Source organism: Taudactylus pleione, unplaced genomic scaffold, assembly GCF_031769625.1.
Source record: "Taudactylus pleione unplaced genomic scaffold, aTauple2 ptg000642l, whole genome shotgun sequence".
NCBI classification, from domain to species: Eukaryota; Metazoa; Chordata; class Amphibia; order Anura; family Myobatrachidae; genus Taudactylus; species Taudactylus pleione.
The window spans coordinates 2,555,260-2,567,840 of record NW_028285044.1 but is presented as its reverse complement, the minus strand read 5'-3'; the positions used below and the strand labels follow the sequence as shown (position 1 = coordinate 2,567,840).

At 47.6% G+C, this 12,581-nt stretch overlaps 1 protein-coding gene across 1 annotated transcript in view; it reads left to right on the top strand.

Annotated features, from left to right (window-relative positions):
* Positions 1-12,581, top strand: part of LOC148479003 (2-amino-3-ketobutyrate coenzyme A ligase, mitochondrial-like) — a 111,993-nt gene that overhangs the window by 65,117 nt on the left and 34,295 nt on the right. The window contains exons 3-4 of the mRNA XM_088455081.1: positions 606-707; positions 2,578-2,724. Of these exons, the coding sequence (XP_088311207.1) occupies positions 606-707; positions 2,578-2,724 (249 nt within the window). The remainder of the gene's footprint in view (positions 1-605; positions 708-2,577; positions 2,725-12,581) is intronic.

Sequence of the window (12,581 nt, the reverse complement as noted above, 5' to 3'; positions counted from 1 at the left end):
GATATCTGGTACAATGTTCTCCTCCTGCTTAACCCAAGTTTAACTCTTACATCACTTTGAACAAAGCACTTGAAGCTCAACACTCATTATGCAGCCACTGATGCACTGAAAAGGTATGAGTGAGCAATACCAATACATGTGCTCATTGATTTAAATCAAATCTCCCGCAATAAAATTCTTAAGCAATTAATCAGTGAACAGACACAATTTCATATATGTAGAAGAAAGAACATGGCCCTTCATTCATTCAGTCCAGAGTCTGCTGATGGCAGTCTACGAAATAGTGTGGGCCAGTATTAGTCAGGAAATTGTCCCATGTTGAATGGGCTTCTGATCCCTGCTTTCAATTAATTGTCTAATAATAGGTAATTGGTCAGGTTACATCCACATTAAATTGCTAATATATATTAGTATTCATACTTCGGAAGCCTGATGAAACTTGTAAAGCAAACCTATTACACGTACAGAACACAATTTCCGAAAAAATTAAAATTCTGCAAGAGAGCAGAAAATGCTAATTGAATATATCACTTTATTGGGATATAAAAGTATTTTTTGATTTTACAGTACCCTCCCCAGAATCATGTTTCACTATTTTCCCTCAGTCTATACACAAGAGTCTTGAGGAGAAGATTGCCAGGTTCCATCAAAGGGAAGATGCCATTTTATATTTGAGCTGCTATGATGCCAATGCAGGAATATTTGAGGTTGGTTATTACTTTGTCCTCTATAGTGTGACCACTCTCTGTTAGTTATTATGTGTTTGTTACTCTGCATTGTGAATGGCAGTCATCTAATAATGTAGTGTCCGGCGATGTGATTTCACTGTACATTCTCTGCAAGGTAAGTGCAATACTGCAAACATAATTGCCGGTGTTAAATAAAATCGAGCAAACTGGCATAAGAATTGAATAGGTTTCCTAATGTAGATGTTGCTATACCCTGGGTGGAATGGGTATGTAATACCAAGGGGCATATCTATAATGGGTGCAGGGTGTGCGGTGCACATGGGCCCCCGGGTCCAGGAGGGCATGCACCGCACCCATATTATCTAATACTTACCTCTCCTAGGTCCCACGTCGGGTGTCTCAGCACTGCTCAAAATGCCAGAAAATGGTGCCAGGGAACCCCTGGCAGATAGTACGACATTCGAGCCTATTGCAGTACCCGTAACCTGGATATAAAAATTATTTTCATACATGAAGTGATTTATTCTCAAGTACCAACTCTAATAATTGTAAAATGAACTCAGTTGGAGGACCTGACCAGGGAGTGCTACCTAAAAGATTCCTTACAGCTTTTATATCAAGATCATGTGGTATGATGGTATAAAGAGAGGAGACATCTAATGGCACAGGTAATACGTCCTCTTCAATCTCACCAAGAGTCTGGATTTTAGTTAAGAAGTCATTAGTATCTTTAATATAGCTTGGGAACCACTTGTTGTAGACAACTATCTACAAAAAGAGATAAGGGTTGTAATAGGGAGCCCCTGGCAGAGATGATGGGTCTGCCAGGGGGATCCACTAAGGTCTTGTGTACCTTGGGAAGGCAATATATTACAAGGCACACTGGATGATCAGTTTTTAAAAAAATTTACATTTTAGTATCAATCCAGCCATGACTGAGTGCCAAGTCAAGAACGCTATCAACCTTATTTTTGATCATTGGTATGGGATTGTTGTCACATCTGACATAGGTTTTAACATCAGATAACTGCCTTTTAATCTCTTTAACATAATCAGTTGAGTTTTGAACGATGATAGCCCCTGTCTTTTTCTGTAGGACGAATAGTTATTGAGTCATTATTCAGTAAGGATCTTAGGGCTCCTCTTTGTGCAGGGTTAAGATTACTATAAATCTGATATGGACATGACTGGTTCAAATCCTGTTCAGTCATCCTCTGAAAGGTTTTTTGTACTAGAATTACTGGATTGGGGATCAAATAAACTGGGTTTCGTCATCGCAGTGGAATCGATAAAGGAAATGTCATTATTACCAAAAAAACTCCCGTAGTCTCAACTTTCTCATGAATTTATAGTGGTCAATTGCAAAATTGAATTTATTATGTTTTGTGGTTGGCACATCAGATAATCCAAGGGATAGGAGTGAGTTTTCTGCTGGTGATAAACGGTAATCTGACAAATTTGGACCAGTCATGTCCACGTCAGATTTATAGTAATCTTAACCCTGCACAAAGAGAAGCCTTATGATCCTTACAGAATAATGACTCAATAACTATTCGTCCCACAGAAAAAGGCGGGGCTTTCATCATCCAAAATACAACCGATTATGCCGATCATCGATGTCTGCTGATTAACGTTTTTGGTCGCCAACCAGAGGATCAGGGCGGCAACGGCAGAATGGGGAATCATGGCTCAGGTGTATGGGGCCTTTTATTTTCAGGTTTACATTTTTTCTCTATAATATTGTGATGAGAATTTGAAACCATGAATCCTGCACCATAATATTTATAAATCAATGCCCCAGAGGAAAGTGATCTGATATTGCACTCTTTCAATAAAGGACAATTACCACAGTCATTGGATTTAATAACTTTGCATTGCTTCATTTAAGACAATACTGACTCCTGAGGATGCCGTGCTATCGGATGAACTGAACCATGCCTCCATTATTGATGGCATCCGGCTCTGCAAGGACAACAAGTACCGTTATAAACACATGGACTTAGAGGATTTAGAGGCCAAGCTGCAAGATGCACAGGTGCGGTAAGAAGACACTTGTATGGCAACTGAGCACATGATTATTGTTGGAAGATGAGTGTGGATTAGACAGTCTGTTTTCAAATATGTTTGTGTTTAATGGTCTATAATATGTTAACATATTTCATAAATAAACACTATTTATTGCATCATACCTACCTATTCCACTGCAACTGTGAATTTGCATGCAGTCCCCTGGGGCCCTGGAACAGTAGATGGACTTCGCAGACTGCAGACACCACAGGTTCACATGTGGTAGGAGCCCCATGAGCCATCTGTGTGCCGGTCCTGCTAGCTCCTCCATTGGATTACTTGGGGGTGTCTCCGACATTGGTCATATCAGTGCCGGACTACCAGGCTGAAGCAGAATGCCATTAAGACGGCCTCACCGTACTGCACTCATTCCCACGCTCAGAGATCACAGTGTCTTCAGGCACCTCATATCTGTAGTATCCGATTGGGATCCATTTGAGGAGGCCAGTTCACATCGCACTCGGTGCTAATCTATTTTTCAGCTTCTCCACACTAAGGGGCATATGTATCAAAGCTTGATGTGAGATATATATCACCAACCAATCAGCTTCTAACTTACATTTTGCAGGCTGCGTTTAAGAAATGATAGTTTGGTTGGTGATATATATTTCACAATTTGCCCCTAAGTATCAGCATATGGTGAGAGGAATATAAATACAGTACATCCTGTGAACAGTGGCTTATGGATATATAGATATTAATTTCTTCACACATGAAGTACTTCATCTAGGTCGAATATATAACTTCCAATTTGTGTGAACTTTTTTGTACTAACAGTGGATTTACTTGTAAATTCATTTCTGGCGCAAACCTACCATACCCAATAACAATTTAAAACACCCTCAAGTTGTGTAGGGAATATAACTGAGGAGTGATAATAGATCCTCAAGCCTTTGCAAAAAAAGATATCCATAGTCCCCATAGGTATTCTTCTTAGAGTATAGAATAGAACCTTTGGGGGTATATTTACTAATGTGAGTACGTATATATTGAGATATTGCCCATAGCAACCAATTAGATTCTACTTAACATTTAACTAGCACCTTCAAGAAGATAATAGCTAGAATCTTATGGGTTACTATGGGCAACATCTCCACTTCTAAAAACTGTCACTTTAGTAAATATACCTCTTGGTGTCTGCACATGAATAATCCCACTTGAGTCAGGAACAATTGACAATCTCCACTATATTCCAAACATATATAAGAAAAGACAGAACACACTGAGCAACTAAATGTGTCTTATTTTATTCACAAAAACACACTCGCATGTGAATAGTGTGAATAGATACCGTGTACATGCATGTGATTGTTTCTCCGGAACTTAGCCCCCCCCCCCCCCTGCTGAACACTGTGGCCTGCGGGTGGAGACTGTTGTGTCAGTGGGGCACCACCATAAAGGCAGGGCGCGGCGCCACGCTAAAATAGCCTAACTGTAACATTATACATAGGTGAGAACTGCGGATATGCAGATCCCCAAGTCTTGATGTAGCAAGACACAGATTTACTCACCAAACACACTCTTGTCACTTCACTGGATGAACGGTTGCGATCTTAGTACCTGTCAACAGGGCTGTGACTGGGCTTTTCTGCGCCCTGTTCTGGCCAACCCACCCGGACCATGACGTCATGCAGAGGTGTTGGGGCCAGCAGCCCCGGTAATTACAGCTCTGACCGGAGCATCCTTGGAGGGGTCTGTCAGAGCTGTAGGGTATCTGCCTGGAGTGCTCCGGCAACACTGAAGCAGCAATTCTAGCTGCAGAGTGCCATTCAAGGCACCCTGCTAGCCAGATGTATGTACCGTGGGTGAGTGGCAGGCTTTGTGGTGTGGCACCAGATTCCCACTTTAACACCACCAGTACGGGCCTGTCTGCCAATAGAAACACAAGGCGACAGCCCACACACACCGGCTGCAATACATTTTTTCCCTAGCGTTTGCCACCCACCGCAACCGGACTACTCACACATTCATAAATCAGGCCCTAACTCTAGCTTACCTGGTGAACAACAGTAATCAAGGCTGGGTGTAATGCACTACCTAACACACTACTCCTACTACGCTCTCCAACAATGGTGTTATAAAGGCAATGCATTATTCATACACACAATACAATAATTACAAAACAATGCAGTTACCGATACAAACAAGGTAACAGTACATATACAGAACAAGCAGGTATCTTACCAATAGCCTATCTTTAATAGGGACCTGACTCAGAGGGATACCGTGATTTACCACAGCCTGCCTTAAATGGGTGCTGACTGCTGGGGATTACAATGACAATGTGGCCAGATTACCCATTAATGGGACCAACATATCACTACCATGGGGCCTAGTGCCCACCTAATCAGGCACTTTCAAACACCTGCTACAGGGCCAAATGCCCTTCCCTGCTCCAGGCCTAGTGTATGCCTATAAATGGGACCAAGCAATACTAGATTTGTCCTAATTCCCACAGTGCCTCAGGCCTTGTGCATATCTTGGTAAGGGTGCCTTAACACCACCACTATTGGGCCTAATGTCCCCTGCGGCCTCAAGCCTACTGCCCATCTAACCGGGCCAGTTACAATACACTAGATGGGCCTAATACCTACAGTGCCTTGGCAAATTGCAACCTACCTATAGAGCCCAGTGCCCCCTTATGTCCTATTGGGCCTTGTGTCTGCCTATAATGCAACAGTCCTAAAGCCTGGACATGCCCCCGGGCCTGGTGACTCGGGGATACAGCATTACAAAATAGACTTACCAGTAGTCTTCAGCTGAACAAAGCTGGGTTAGCCAGGGGTCTGTCCTGGGCCTTTACGTGTGTCACCTCTGCAGCCCCAAGGCTTCCCATGTCCTCTGCTCCAATCTTCACATGGTGTGCAGTGGCTTTCTTAAGCTCTTTTGCAGTGGCCACTGCTGCACCAGAGTTTCCATCGCCTTCACCGACCACTCTACTAGGCGTTGGCTACTTTGTTTTCACCTGGTGGGCGCAGCCTCTTTATAGCTCTTTAGAATGGCTGCTTCCCTCCATGACTTCCACTATCTTTGTCATCATCGCTTAAGTCTTCAGGAGCTCTTCTCTGCTCCTTCACAGCTGACAGACTAACTCCCGCCACCTCACACTGGCTAATATATGCCAGCGCCAGTGCGCAGGGCAATGACGTAGCTTGTCACAGCCATCTTGAATCAAGTCATGATTGGTTTGTTTGCTCCACCATATTTGAAATGGGCTACATCATTATGAACGTGGGGCAGCAGGGGAACCCCACGGCAGCCATTATACCCTGCTGTAATGGCAGGCAAGACTGGATCCACTGTGATCCAGGTCAGCTGCTATGCTTGTGGTCCCCGCTGGTCTCGCCATGCCCAGGTCTCCCACCAGACACTTGCGATAAAAGGTCCACAGGTCCAAAAATCTCTTTAATTACGACTGTGCAATCTCAGCAACACAACTAGCCCTCAGGTAATTAGTTTCGTAATATTTCCATCAGTATAAATAATAGTTATAGGGTAGCCTAAGAGCTTAATGCTACAGTGCAGGATCTGGCTCCTGTCAGTGAGGGGGAGTCTGTACCTTGCTGTCATCCCTTGGAGGGAAAAAATGTAGTTCACAATATGCAATAGTAGTAAAACTATGGCCCTCAAAGTGGGGGTGGGTGAAACTGTCACTGAGTCTGCAATGCACAATCAGCACGTGGTGGCGATATTTTAAATTGGTCCTCCTCCCAGCTAATTTTGCGATGTGTAGCCCATAGGCTACAGCGGCTAATGCTACTGTATCGGAAATATCTGCTGCGGTCCCCCTGTCATACATCTTGTGCATTTGTATTTGCATTTGTGTATATATATATACATATATATATATATATATATTCCATAGACAAAAAACCTACGGTTTCATATGTCCCATTAAGGCTGCTTAGACATGATCTGAAAATTCACAAATCCTATTGATTTTCTGCCACTCAAACTTCAAAAAGCAATGAAAATACGATCATTAAGGCTGACGCCTTAATGGATGTGTTCCTTGCGCAATACAGATATGGTATGCCATCACACCCTGTGGTTAACTGCAGATTCAGCACTCTCACAGAATGAGATTGCTGTCACTCTCAAATTGGTGGAGCTGCTAATTCACAGAATTGTGTGCTCATTGGAATACACACATGCAGTCTATACAACTGAGGTCAAAGCAGTTATGTGGCTCCCACATCCCACTCAGTGCCCACAATCTTCCCATTTGATCACCAAAACAATCTCACTGGCTTCCAAAATCCTTCTCCCTGCATACATTTATCTAATTTAGAATACACCTTCAGCTCCCTTATTTTTAAAAATATCATACTCTGTCTAGGCATGTACACTTTCTTCCCCTATATGTCTCGATGCTGCTATATATTCCCCAAACCCTACTGCTGTGTGGTCTCTCAACTGTGATAGTCTGTGTTCCCTCATCCGCAGTGTTTTTCCCCAGTCGCACCGCCCTGCATCCGTGCCTTCTCCACAGCCACGTTGTTGTCTTTCTCTCATCTGTGGCATGCTTTCTTCCTCCATCTGCAATACTCTGGTCCCCCAACCGTGCAACTCTGTCTCCCCCCACCACCCGCACCACTCTGTCTTCCTCCCCATCCACACCAATCTGTCTTCCCCAATCCCTACTGCTATGTGGTCTCTGAACTATAGTAGTCTGTGTTCTCTCATCTGCACCAATCTGTCTTTCTCCATCTGCACCTCCCTGCATCCGAGCTACTCTGTTTCCTTCTGCACCACTGCCTTCCCCTAAGCCACGCCGCTGTCTTCCTTTCCTCTGTGGCACTCTTTCTTCCTCCATCTGCACCACTCTGTCCCCCCCAACTGTGCAACTCTGTCTCCTACCCCCACCCGCACTACTCTGTCTTCCTACCCATCCACACTAATCTATCTTCCCCAATCCCTACTGTTGTGTGTTCCCTTAGCCGCACCAATCTGTCTATACCCATCTGCACTGCTCTGTCTTCCCATGTCCATGCCACTCTCTTCCCCCATCCACATCGCTGTCCCCCCAAACCGTGCCACTCTGTTTCCCTCCATCCGCACCACTGTTTTCCACCCATCTGCATTACTTTGGCTACCCCCTCCCTCTGTACTGCCTAACCTTCCCTCCTCTACACGCATTTATGTCTCACCTATCCACGCTGCTGTGTTTCCTCCCCTCATCCACACCACTTTTATCACATCTGCACAGCTCTATTTTCTGTTTAGTCCTCAGTTGCATAGACTGCATGTGTGTATTCCAGTGAGCACACAATTCTGTGAATTAGCAGCTCCACCATTTTGTGAGTGATAGCAATCTCATTCTGTGAGAGTGCTGAATCTGCCGTTAACCACAGGGTGTGATGGTATACCGTATCTGTATTGTGCAAGGAACATGTCCATTAAGGCGTTAGCCTTAATGATCGGAATTTCATTGCTTTTTGAAGTTTGAGTGGCAGAAGATCAATAGGTTTTGTGAATTTTCAGATCATGCCTAAGCAGCCTTAATGGGACATATGAAACCGTAAGGTTTTTTGTCTATGAAATATCATAGTTTTTTTTTAAATTTATTAACTATCAGGGTTTGGATTGCAGGGGAGAAGGGCAACAAAATGGTACTCTAATGCAGGTAGACGAGGGGACAGCACACAGGAGGTTGGTTTGGGAGGTGCAGAGTGCGAGACGGCTGTAGGTGTGTGGGGTTGCGGCAGCAGCAGTGGTGCTGAGCAGTGGCAGTGGTGCAGTGCAAAGGGGGCATCAGTGGAAGACAATGAGCTGTTCACACCATTGAATTCAATGGTGAGAACCGAGCGTGCCCTTTTCAAAAATGGCGCCTCAGCACCATTTTTGAAATTCAAAGATGGCCGCCGTGAGCCAATCACGGCTCACGACGTCTTCGCCCTGCCCCCTCGGCTGGCTTAAATACAGCCAGCAGCACGCGCTCCGTCCATTCAGTCCGTCGACCAGGGAGCTGGAGATACCAGTTGAAGAATGAAGATGATGGGAAGTCCTGGATGTGCGGCAGCCGCGCAAAAGAGCTTACTGGCCGCCGCGCTCCAGGTAAAGGTGACGGTAAATAAAAGATTTCTAAGACTGTGTCTGTGTGTTTTATTTGAATATTTCTTTTGCAGGGGTACTATAGGTGCCAGCAGGCCCTTAATACCCCACCTGCTGGTACTTGTGGTTCTCCAAGTACCAGCATGCGAGGGATACCTGCTGGGACCTGCAGTATTAGTGCAAAAGACAATATTTATATTCTCTTATGCACCACACTATACATAATCAACCCGGCACCCACCGCCCAGGGGTGCCGGGGATAGCCTGTGCCAGGGTCCCCTGAGGAGGGGGACTCCTTTATTGGGGGGGTCCCCAACTCCCCAGGGATCCCCGGCCTGGGCTGACTAGCGGTCAGGGGTGATGCTGCGGCTGGGGGACCCGGTGAAAGGGCTCCCCTGGCTGTGGCATCACTCCCCCCGTTAGTCGGAGTCCGGTGCTGGTTCTGGGAGATACAGGGGGAGCTCTATGCATTTTTCCCCCTATATTTCCAGAACCAGGACCGGCTCAGAGCCCTCTGCTGGTTGCGCTAAATACGGGGGACCCCTATGTCATTCGACCCCTGTATTTTGGCAACCAGGACAGGTTCTCAAAAGCCTGGTGCTGGTTGTGCTTAATACAAGGGGCCCCCTACGTCGTTTGTCCCCTGTATTTAGCGCAACCAGCACAGGGCTCTGAGCCGGTCCTGGTTCTGGAAATAAAAGGGGAAAAAATGCATAGAGCTCCCCTTGCATTTCCCAGAACCAGCACCGGACTCCGTCTAGCAGGGGGGTGATGCCACAGCCAGGGGAGCCCTTTCACCGGGTCCCCCAGCCGCAGCATCAACCCTGACCGCTAGTCAGTCCAGGGGAGGGACCCCCCAATAAAGGAGTCCCCCTCCTCAGGGGACCCCAGGCCCAGGCTGATAGCCCGGGGCTATCCCCAGCACCCCTGGGCAGTAGGTGCTGGGTTGATTGTGTAGTATGGTGCATTTTAAAGAATATTTTCTTTTGCAGGTGAACTATAGGTCCCAGCACGTCTCCCTGCATGCTGGTACTTGGAAAACCACAAGTACCAGCATGCTGGGCATTAGGGCCCACTGCCACCTGTAAAAAAAATATTAAAATAACACAACACACTTTAATATTGTAATATTTTATTTTACAGGTCTTCACCTGGGGGATGACGGACATGCAAAGCGCTTAAAGGCCGCCATCCCCCCAGGACTTAGGCATCTTCTCCCCCGCCAGGGCTTCGGCATTTTCGCCTGGCGGGCGCCAACCTGCCAGGGCTTCGGCGTCTTCGCCTGGCGGATGCCAACCCGCCAGGGCTTCGGTGTATACACCTGGCGGGCACCAAGCCGCCAGGGCTTCGACGACTTCACCTAGTGGGCGGCAGCCTGTGATAGCTCTTTTTCGTGGCTGCCACCCACTAGGACTTCCGGCGTCTTCGCCTGGCGGGCGCCAACCCGCCACGGCTTCGGTGTCTTCGCCTAGTGGGCAGCAGCCTGTGATAGCTCTTTTTCATGGCTGCCTCCCACTAGGACTTCTGGTGTCTTCGTCTGGCGGGCACCAACCTGCTAGGGCTTCAGCGTCTTCACCTGGCGGGTGCCAAGCCACCAAGGCTTCGAAGTCTTCACCTAGTGGGCGGCAGCCTGTGATAGCTCTTTCTCATGGCTGCCGCCCACTAGGACTTCTGGCATCTTCGCCTGGCGGGCGCCAACCCGCCAGGGCTTCGCTCTCTTCACCTAGTGGGTGGCAGCCTGTGTCAGTTCTTTTGCATGGCTGCCGCCCACTAGGACTTCCGGAGTCTTTGCCTGGCGAGCGCCCACCCGCCAGGGCTTCTGGCATCTTCACCTAGTGGGCGGCAGCCTGTGTCAGCTCTTTTGCATGGCCCGCCACCCACTAGGACTTCCGGTGTCTTTTTCCGGCGGGCACCAACCCACCAGGGCTTCGGCATCTTCGTCTGGCGGATGCCAACCCGCCAGGGCTTCGGCGTCTTCACCTGGCGGGCGCCCACCCGCCAGGGCTTCTGGCATCTTCACCTGGCGGGCGCCACCTCCCCAGGGCTTCTATGGTCCTCTGCAGGTGCCGCCGCCTCCAATGACATCACGAGTCGTGATTGGCTCACGGTGGCCATCTTTGAAAATCAAAGAAGGCCGCCACGAGCCAATCACGCATTGCGACGTCGGCAGCGGGGGCAGCTGCGGGACCTGCGCCTGTTTGGGTGTCGGCGGTGGGCCTGGATCAGAGAGGATCTAGTCCCCACCAGACATTCTGCCGAGTACGGCAGCGGCCCCCGTTTTAAAATTCAAAGTTGGCCACCGCAAGCCGTGATTGGCTAGCGGCGGCCATATTTGAATTTCAAAAATAGCCCTGAGGCACCATTTTTTAAATGAGCACCGCTGCCGTATTCGGCATAATGGCTCGTGGGGTCTGAATCCTCTCGGGTCCATGCCCGCCGCCAACGCCCTCACCGCCGCTGGAGCCTCCGCCGCCAACACCCGCGCCCCTGCCGACACCCGCATCCCCCGCCGACAACCGACAACCGCCGCTGCTTTGCCCGCTAATGCCCATAAACGACGGCCATCTTGCTGCACCCAAGTGAAGCCACTATGACTACACCTGCTGGAAGCTCCTACTGCTGCTGCGCAACAAGTTGAAAAGTCCTATCTTTATAATGGCGCATTCTTGAGGTAATAGTTTAAAAACTGTGACTTTCTAATTTACCTGAACCCCAAAAGTACGTACCCTGGCACAATAGCTACCTAATAAAACAAGCCCCAAATCTAACTTCGCCTCCTACCCTGAGTTTTGACAGTTGGAGCTTTAGATTACTCCCATGTCCTCATTTTTTATGTTTTTGCCCTGAAATTTGGCATGCAGCACCATGCGACAGTTCTACCTGGCCATGCCAATACGGAGGCAAGATGTCGTCCTAATCCTCCTCATCCACCGATTCCTCATCCTCTTCAGTGTTGTGTACATCCTCATCCTCACAGAGTATTAATTCGTAATCCGCTGGAATCCACCACCACATGTCCCACTGTACGTTCTGGAGGCTGGTCTCCCTGGAAGAGTTGATAATTAATTTTTATGAACATCATCTTCTCCACATTTTGTGGAAGCAACCTCCTATGCCTTTCGCTGACAAGGTTCCTGGCTGCACTAAACACTCTTTCGGAGTACACACTGGAGGGGGGGCAACTCAGGTAAAATAGAGCCAGTTTGTACAGGGGCCTCCAAATTGCCTCTTTTTCCTGCCAGTACAGGTAAAGACTGTCTGACATGCCTACTTGGATGCTGTCACCGATGTAATCCTCCATCATTCTGTCAATGGTGACAGTATCATATGCAGTGACAGTAGACTTGTCAGAAATTGTTGGCACGTCCTTCAGTCCGGACCAGATGTCCAAAGCAGCCCTTGACTTATGACACAGGCACACGCTTGGCACTGCTGCTGTGTTGATGCACGTGCGGCTACTGCGCATACATTTCGCACACAAACACAGAAAAAAAAGAATTGTTTATTTTTTGTGGAGCGCACTTTGGGGGTTACACCACCCTTTAACAGACAGATGCACGCTTGTTGCTGCTGCTTTGAGGATGCAGGTGCGCCTACAGCCCACACAATCACAAAGACAGAAACAAAAGAAGAATTTTTTATTTTTTGTGGAGCGCACTTTGGGGGTTACACCACCCTTTAACAGACAGACGCACGCTTGTCGCTGCTGCTTTGAGGATGCAGGTGCGGCTACTGCGTATACATTTCACACACAACCACAGAAAAAAAGAA